The sequence below is a fragment of the Arachis hypogaea genome, chromosome 18, assembly GCF_003086295.3.
Source record: "Arachis hypogaea cultivar Tifrunner chromosome 18, arahy.Tifrunner.gnm2.J5K5, whole genome shotgun sequence".
NCBI classification, from domain to species: domain Eukaryota; kingdom Viridiplantae; phylum Streptophyta; class Magnoliopsida; order Fabales; family Fabaceae; genus Arachis; species Arachis hypogaea.
Window position 1 is genome coordinate 91,770,274 of NC_092053.1, and position 9,607 is coordinate 91,779,880.

General features: G+C 36.8%; 1 protein-coding gene across 1 annotated transcript; it reads right to left on the reverse strand.

The window, feature by feature from the left end:
• Positions 1 to 498: 498 nt before the first annotated feature.
• On the reverse strand, positions 499 to 2,456 carry LOC112770152 (uncharacterized). Its single transcript, XM_025814564.1, has 4 exons — positions 1,550 to 2,456; positions 1,298 to 1,399; positions 747 to 836; positions 499 to 656 (listed from the first exon to the last, which is right to left on the reverse strand). Exons 1-4 carry the CDS (start codon positions 2,454 to 2,456, stop codon positions 499 to 501), a joined length of 1,257 nt encoding a protein of 418 aa, XP_025670349.1.
• Between the last annotated feature and the right edge of the window lie 7,151 nt (positions 2,457 to 9,607).

Sequence of the window (9,607 nt, forward strand, 5' to 3'; positions counted from 1 at the left end):
TCCCCAACGGGGAGTACCTTAGACTTCCAGCAGCCACTATCAGCCAGCCTACTGAACCAGTTGAAGATATTCCTTCTTCAACACCACAAGCACCTACAACAGCCCAACTGCTCCATCAGATACTTGAAAAGTTGGATCGGCATGAATAGAAAGCTAAGATGAGAAAGCGCCGTAACAAGCGTCGATTCACATACCTCAAGGCATAGTTATCAAAACCAAACCGGTAATCAACCCGGTCACGGGTTACTGGTTCAACCGGTGGGTCACTAATTCACCCGATTAACCTGGTCATAATTAAAAAAATATAAAATTATATTAATAAAATTGAAATAATGTCTTAAAACTTAAAATGCGAGTCTTACAAACATTAATAATCAAATATCAAGTCTTAAACATAACTAATAATCTAAAGGAAGAGTTAATAAACTAGTTTTTAGTACAAAATATGTTCTCAATTTAAATCAACTAGAGCAAGTTAAAGATAACACAATCATTAAATCAAGTCCAAGGGGTGAGCTCAAAGTCGGCATCAACATCTTCATAGGGCAAATTAGGAGCTTGATCAACATTTCCCTCATTTTGATTTGTATCCATATCTTCCATAGCATTGTTACTTGGTCCATCATTATCTTGGTCATCTTCCAAATTTAATTGATCTACATTTGTGTATTTTTGACAAATCAATATCAAGAATAATTCATAATAGCAACTGACGATTAAAATATTCAAACAATTGAAGAATTTACCTAGATCATCCAAAGTTGGTTGAATGGACATATTTGCCAAATCATTTCGTAGAGCATCAACCTCTTCAGGAGTTAAAAACGGCGGTGAATCTTCCAATATCCAATCCGAATGCTCATCAAATGTATCAAGACAAATTGGATCATAGTTTTACTTTCTCATTAGATTCCTATGTTATCAAGTTATGTAATTACTAAACTAAAGATTAAATTTTAATGAACAATACTTTTTAAAATTAGATAAATAATTATAGAAGATACCTTTGTTGTAGCCTCAAGTTATAATGAACGAAAACAAGATCATTAAGCTTTTGGTGTTCTAACCGATTCCTCTTCTTTGTGTGGATGTGTTCAAAAATACTCCAATTTCGCTCACAACCAGAAGAACTACAAATTTGACTTAAAACACGAATGGCTAACTTTTGTAAATTTGGTGCTCCAGTTCCATAAGATTCCCACCATTGGTCTTAAAATCAAAAGAGGCAATGCATTACAAATAGCTTTTCTAAATAAATTAACGAATAAAGAAAGATAAAACCAAATAAAATATTTACCTGGCATCACTGTGCTTCGTTCACGCAGTGCAGATTGTCTTCCAAAATCATCTTCAGCATTAGAATATATTCTCTTCTCACTTGTCAACTTAGTATTCAATTCTGGATCATCATATGAATATTTCTCAATTACATCTAGTAGGCCAGAAGTGGTTTGCTTATGTTTTTCAAATTCAGCAGCATTGAATCAAAAAGCAGGGTTTAACCAATAGCCAGCAGCATGAAGATTTCTTTTAAGTTGTGAATCCCAACGAGTATCCAAAATCTTCAAGTAAGGCTCCACAATCTTCTTTCTTCGTCGAAACCTCTTCACCATCTCTTCTCTAGCCATATTAAAAGCTTGATAAAGAAAACCCATTGCAGCTTTATCTTCACTATCCACAATACGAAGCACACGAACAAGTGGCTCAGTAAGCTTGACAACATCTGTACATTGATTCCAAAACTTAGAGTCTAAAACTTGATCCACAAATGTTTTAGCTTTAGCTTCTTTGGAGTAGGCTGAGATTGTCCATTCTTTAGAAGTTACCATAGCTCTTAATGCATCTTTTTGAGCCAGAATACTCTGCAAAGCTATGAAATTGGTAGCAAAGCAAGTTGGAGCTGGACGAAGTATTTCTCGTCCACCGGTAAACTTCCTCATAAGATACAGTGGATGACAATGATTATATATGTATTTAGTAATCTTTGAAGTATGTGAAACTGTCTCACTAACTTCATTCAACTTTTCAATATCTTGCAACATCAAATTAATACAATGCGCAGCACAAGGAGACCAATACAACTTAGGGAATTCAGCTTCCAACAACCTTCCAGCAACAACATAATTTGCAACATTATCCGTCACTATATGAACAACATTTTCAGGACCGACAAAGTTGACAACATCCTTAAAAAGCTTAAACAATAATTCAGCAGTCTTGGAGGCATGAGAAGCATCAACAGACTTTAGGAAGATAGTTCCTTTAGGACAATAAACCAAGAAGTTAATTAAAGTGCGCCTACAACGATCAGTCCATCCATCAGCCATGATAGTACATCCAGTTCGCTTCCAAATTTCACGATACTGTTCAATCATCTTTTTCACATCCTCCACCAACTTACTCAACAAATACCCACGAACTCTACCAAAGTTTGGACCTTTATATCCTGCACCCATGTTTGCAATAGCATCAATCATTGGTTGGTAATATGCTTAATTAACTGCATTAAATGGCACAGAAGCATCAACCATCCACTTTGCAATGGCAATGTCACATTTTTCCACAATTTCTTTACTTTGCAATACACTTTTTATCGTTTGTTGGGCTCCAGGTGTTGTTGAAGATGGGAAAAAAGTCTCTATTCCAGTAGTCTTTTTCCCTTTCCTAGCTGCAGGTGGTGGCAACCTTGTCCTTGAATGTTGGAGTTGTTGCTGTCGTGCTTCAACCTCTTCCATTCTATCAAATTCTCTTTCAACATCATCACATGCTCCATAACTTTCTGCATAATTTTCTTGAGTTTTCCTTTTCTTATTCATAAATTCTTCAATACTTTGCCCAAATTGATGAGCAACAGCAGGTGGAACCTTTTTGCACTTCTCAACATCTCCTCCTTTTCCAGCCAAGTGATACTTAAATCGATTAATCCCACCTCCCCTAACAGGTTTGTCACAATATATGCACATCATAGTAATTTTCCCTATTTTTTCCACAATTTGTTTACAATGACCCCAAGCTGGATCAGTCTTTCCTCTATTGTTATAAACTCTTTTAGTGGTAAGATCAGGGGTAGGAGTTGCTGATGATGCTTGTTCTTGAGATGGTGGCGTTTCTGATGGTGTTTGAGATGAAGCCATTTTTAAAATTCTAGCAAAAAAACCAAAAATATTTTCAACAACAGGATTTGCTTAAATCAGTTTTTAAGCAACACAACAACCACCACCATTTCACCAAAGTTTCCTGATTCAACTAACAGCAACTCCAAAGTCTAAAGTCTAAACAAACCAGCAGTAAACAACAACACCAAAGTTTTCTAATTCAACTAACAGTAACTCTAAACAACCAGCAACTAAAAAACTATATACCAAATTACCAACACAGCAACTAGCAATAGCAGCAACCAGCAACAAACAGGGAAAATACAATTCAAGAACAATGCAACAGAATTGAAGTGCCTCTCAACTGAGAAAGATCGGAAAGGCAGATTCAAGACAAGAATCAAAGGACTAGAGAGCAAAATGAAGAAATTTTTGACAAATGACAAGGATCCGAAGCAGAGACCAAATTACCAACCAGCAACAATATAATTCAATTCAACAGAGACCAAATTACCCACCAGAATCCAGCAACAATACAATTCAAAAACTACTCTAAAAAATCAAATTTATCAACAGATTCCATAACAATAGGTCAATAGCAGAGGCACTGACCTGAGGGAGCAGAGGAACTGAGGCCAGAGACTGTGAGTGACGGAGAGGTGAGGCCGCAAAAGCGTTCTGAGCTTTCTGAGCTAGTTGATGAACAACACTGATGAGGACCACCCGAGACTGAGAGTGACGACGAGAGGTGAGGCCGCGACTTGATGAACAGCGCCGATGAGAGGTGAGGCCGTGACTTGATGAACAGCGCCGACGAGAGGTGAGGCCGCGACTTGATGAACAGAGCCGACGAGGACCACGCGAGACTGAGCGTGACGACGACGAGGTTGGCAGGGGGGTGACGACGAGGACGACGCGAGACTGAGAGTGACGACGAGGTTGATGAACTTAGACTCTCAAAGTCTCAGAGAGTCTGAGAAGTGAGAAGTGAGAACTCTTCTCAGACGCCATTAGGGAGATCAGGAGATGTGAGGTGAGGGCGTGAGGGCGAGGCAATGGGGGAAGGGGGGATAGCCATTAGGGTTTCATTTCAGTTTGGGGAGGGGGGAATTATTCATTAGAACGATTGTAATTGGGTTTATTGTTGGATTTCTCTCTAGTCACTAACACCAATCCTCCCAAAAGCGGATTGGAACTTGTGGATAGAACCAGCATTCCAACTTGTTTAACTTTTCCTTACTTAGTAAGGGGCAACTAAACATAATAACCCTCAATTGTCAATTAATCTTGAGAGTACTCCAACAAGAATAGGGCTTCCAGCTAATCAACTCCCAGTCAAGGCTTTTATTTAAATTTATATAAATTCTCTAATTTAATTTTCTGCCATTCAACTCAAACCTTTTTGAAAATATCTGATTAATAAAATAGCACACTTTTCTGCAACTCATTGGGAGACGACCTGAGATTCATACTCCCAGTATTTTAATTTTAATTTCTGTGACACCCTTCTAAATTGATAAGCGGATTTCTGGATGGTTGAGAACTATACTTGCAACCATATTTTATAATCATTCTTAACTCGCCAATTTCTGCCAACATCAAACGTAATCGCCGGATTGGTGGTTACCTCCACATAGTCGGGAGGGAGAGATTTGTTGGGTTTTGGGCTCCAATTTTATGTGGAAAAATACCCAAATGTTAGTATCCAAGCCCATGGTTGCTCTTTTCTGAGAGTGAAGTGGCTTAGGTGAGTTAGAGCTAGAAAAGAAAGGTATCATTTTTGAGAAAAAACACTAAACACTAGAAAGAAGAGAAGAGAAAAAGTATTTTCGCACACACATAAAACGATCTCTGTAAATTGGTTACTGCAGATTCGTTAACCATTGGACCGAGCTCCAATTTAGACAGTGTGTTCTAGACATCTGGTTCTTCATTTCCACCGTTCAGATTTTTAATTCAAAGTCTGTAGTTTGAGATATTGGCCACAAAGCAACAGCTCTGTTTTTAGGGTATTTTCATCTTCTTGTTCTTGTTTTGTAGGTTTTGATTCTTGGGTTGTTTGGCTTGTTATAAACATGTTTTGTACATTGAATTGTGACTCCCTTGTACTCTATTTTGATCATAGTGAAGCTATTTCCTTGATCTTGGTGACTCGTGGTTTTTATTTCTCACACTGAGGAGGTTTTTCACGTTGAAAATCTTAGTGTGTTCTTGTCTCTATTATTAATTTTTCTGCGATTTTTCTACTGCTATTGGTATGTTATTGCTGCTGCCATTTATTTGTGAGTCGGTTTTGTTTCTCTTCTAATTCTTGCATGTAGAAAATTGTGTGTTTTTATTCCTAACAAGTTTAGGGCATGAAACAATGATGCATGAGCATCATTTGATAGTTTCCTTGGTTAATTATGTCAATAATGATTATGATTCTTCACTATTTTTCTCATATTTTCATCAAGATACTTTGAGTACTTTGTTTTATATATTTTGTATGATCTTTTCATAGGAAAACACCTGAAGAAGCTTTGGAGTTGATAGAAATAGTGGCTAATAACCACTGTATGTATGCCAATGAGAGAACAGTAAAGAAAGGAGTCATAGAGCTAGACACATTAGATGTTCTGTTAGCATAAAACAAAGCCATGTCTCAACAAATTAACTCATTCACTAAACAAGTAGGGCATGTGCAAGTATCAGCCGTGAGAGCACAAGCCACAACATGCAATGTGTGTGGAGGAACTCATACAGATGAAGAATGCGAGCTATTCAAGGATGACCAACACCCCACTAAACAAGTAAATTATATTGGTAACTTTTTAAGAAATACACAAAATGACCCATTCTCAAAGACATATGACCCAAGTTAGAGGAACCATCCAAACTTTGGATGGAAAAATGATGCATGAGTATCATTTGATAGTTTTCTAGTGAATTATGTTACTAAAGATGGTGATTTCTCATTAATTCTCTTATATTTTTATCAAGATACTTTGAGTACTTTGTTTATATGTTTTGTAAAAGATTAGTGAAGATTTGCCTAATAAACAAAGAAAAGCTTAAATCACAAGCTAAAGTCAAGTGAGAAAGCAAATAGAGGAAATAGAGAACTAGAAAAGGAAAAACAGAGGAGGAAGATACAAACAGGCAAGTTAAACGTGGAAAAAACATGTTACACATTGGGTCTAACTCCAGGAACAACTTCAAGTTACTTTTCTTCAAGAACGTGTAACGTGGAGAAGCCATGTTACACGTTAGGCCTAACTCTAGGAACTTCCCAGCACTTAGCCATCGCACACGTTTAACTTGCATCAGCCAAGTTAAACGTTGGGTCAAAGGCCAGTGGCTTCCCCTTCATCAAGATCACACAAGTTAAACATGGGAGGTCCAAGTTAAACGTTGGGCTAAAAGCCAGCAAGTTCCTCTTTTCTATGTATCGCACACATTTAACTTGGGAGGTCTAAGTTAAACATTGGGCTTGTGCCCAGTGGCTCCCCCTTTTCAATATGTCGCATACGTTAAACATGGGGAGACCATGTTAAACATTGGCTTCCTTCCCTCCTCCTTGTGTCGCACACGTTTAACATGGATAGTTCATGTTAAAGGTTCCTTCATGCAATGTTAAACGTCCAAGCAAGCTTCTCCCACGTCCAAGCCTGTTCTTCAGCCAAGTTAAACATGGGCTTCCTCAACATCCCCTGGGAGTGCAAAATCATGAATAAATGAAGATTTGCTAAAGTGGGCCTCAATTGGGAAATCTTTGCTTTATGGAAGTTAATTAAGAAAAAGATATTAGTTGATTTGATTTTAATTAAGTTTGAATTAGGTTTTGATTAATTAGTTTTTAAAGGTATTTAAGGGATTTTCTAGAAATCCTAAGGAGGACCAAGTTATTCCGGCACACTTTTGAAACCCTAATTTTGTTTTTCAGCAACATAAGTCACTAGTCTCCTTAGATAAGGTTAGGAGCTCTGTTGATTCTTATGGACTGATGTTATTTCTTTTCTATTCTTGATTTAGCTATTGATGTTTCTTAAGAATTAAGTTTTGTTCTTCATCACAAAGATTTGAATATATTGAAAAATAGTTTGGATCTAAATTGAACTCTAAAATCATCCTGGGAAGATTGTGTGTAACACCCTCACTATCAGAATGTCACGCTTCCAACTGCGCCACTCTGATAGCGAGAATATTACGACGACTCCCGTATATTTAATAATAAGATATGAGCCTTTAACTCGAAACTATATCGTTGTTTCCTTTAAAAATCGAAAATACTTTTTCTTAAAAAAAAGCAGGCATGCATATATAACCAAAATCTTTCACAATCCTCATATATATAATACTTATACATACAAAACTTCTTATACAAGCAACTTACACATATACATACATACATATCATTACAACTCTTATCCCTCTTACAAATAGAATAATAAAGGCGAAGAAAAACTATAACTGTAGATACAATAATATAGAATACAATCAGATGCTCGAAAGAAACTCTTTAAACTCTTCGTCCGAACCAACAGTTACAATCACAAGTAATGCAATTCAAACACAATCAAGAGCAATTACATCAAGTATAGCAATTATCAATTAAAAAGAATTATTCACATAGGCAAATCAAGTACAATTTGCACACCTAAATAGTGTCACATAGATGTATATGATGCATGGCTGTCTTACTGGCCAATGAGCTCATCTGTCGGTTATATAGCCAAACCCGACACATCCGATAGCTAACCCAAACATGGTCTCTCAGCACGAAGGGAATCCTCAAACTTTCAGGAGGGAATCCTCAACCTCCCATTCAGAGAGAGACTATGATGTAACGATAGGGAATCCTCAACCTAACTCGTTCATACCACAGCCAGAAATTGAATCGAAGGGAATCCTCAACCTTCTCCATTCAATTCCCCAATGTAACAAGAGAGAAAATCCTCAATCCCGCTTGCCCACCGCAATAAGAGAGGAAATCCTCAACCTCAACTTGTCTATCACAGCAAGAGAGAGAATCCTCAATCTTAGGTTGCCCATATGTGAGCAGGACAAAATCATCGTCGTCACCATATCAATCCAAAACTCATATCAATCCAATATAGTCAAAGATAACCAAAATTAGAATTTAATAATATAGAATTGAACTGAAGGGAATTCACGACCTTCTATCTAACTTTCCGGTGTGATAAGCGAGGGAATCCTCAACCTTAAGCTTTTTCACTACAACAAGGAAGAGAATCCTCAATCTCAACTTGTCTATCGCAGCAAGAGAGAGAATCCTCAATCGCAACTTCACAGTTACTTCAATAGCAATTTACACTCAATCCACAACACGCCAAGAATCACTTTTCCTCAAATCATTCTCCTTTAAGACCAAAACCTCGTTTTATAACGTTTTCTGAAACCTTCAAAACAACGTCACTCTAAACCCGTTCTCTTTCATAAAACTCATATTACTCAATCAAAATCCGTCAAACTAACTTCAAAACCATTTCCAGTTTCAATCCCTTTTGAAAGACTTAAAATCATCTCTCTTTGTCAATCAAACTCAAATAATGTAAATTTGCTAAAACTCCTCAAAATATGATTATTTAATCAAATTCAAAACATAATCCATTTTCATATTAGATCAAACTCAAAACGTAATTCCTTTCTTAATAAATCAAACTCAAAACATAATACTTTTCTTAATGAATAAACTCAAAACATACTTCATTTATTTCCTTAATAAATCAAAATCGAATAATATAATCCTTGAATACAAACTTTTTTAAATAACTCTTCAAACCAAATCTCCAACTTTTTTTTTTAATTTTAGCAGCATCTCCTCTAAAATTCAGGTTTTGCAACCCTTCAAGGGTCCCAACAAAACCAAATCAAACATCAATCAATAATTCAAAATTCTCAGTCTTTTCAAACAGTTTCAAACTAAACCATTCTCAAATATCAAATTATTTCCAATATTAAATATTTTCCAGTAAATCAAGAGAAACCCAATTCAACAACATCAGTCAACTAATCAGAATATTCAGCTTTCTCAATCGATCAATAAATCAATCAAAAAATATTTTTATTCATCTAAAATAACTCAGTTCAATCCATAAGACTCACATAATTACAAAAAATATAATTTTGCATCAATATCGATTTATAACAATTCTTGAAAATAAAATGAGTTTAAGGAAAGCGCCTTTACCTCGGTTAACTGAAATTTGCATAATTAAACGCATTAAATTCCTTTTACCCTCGGCCCGTAATGCGGCAGTCACAACCACAGCTCCAAACCCCTTTCGCAGCAACAACAACAACTCTTCCTCGTGTAATGCAGCGCCGATGGAGGATGCTACAGCGGTGATGACGACACACAAACAGCGGCAACACTCCTCCAGCTCGTGCTCCTTCCTTCCTCGGCGACGCTCGACAACAACGGCGGCTCCCCTTCTCCTCCCTCACGCGCGACACGATGATGCTCTCTCTCTCTCTCTCTCTCTCTCCCTCTCTCTCTCTCTCTCTCT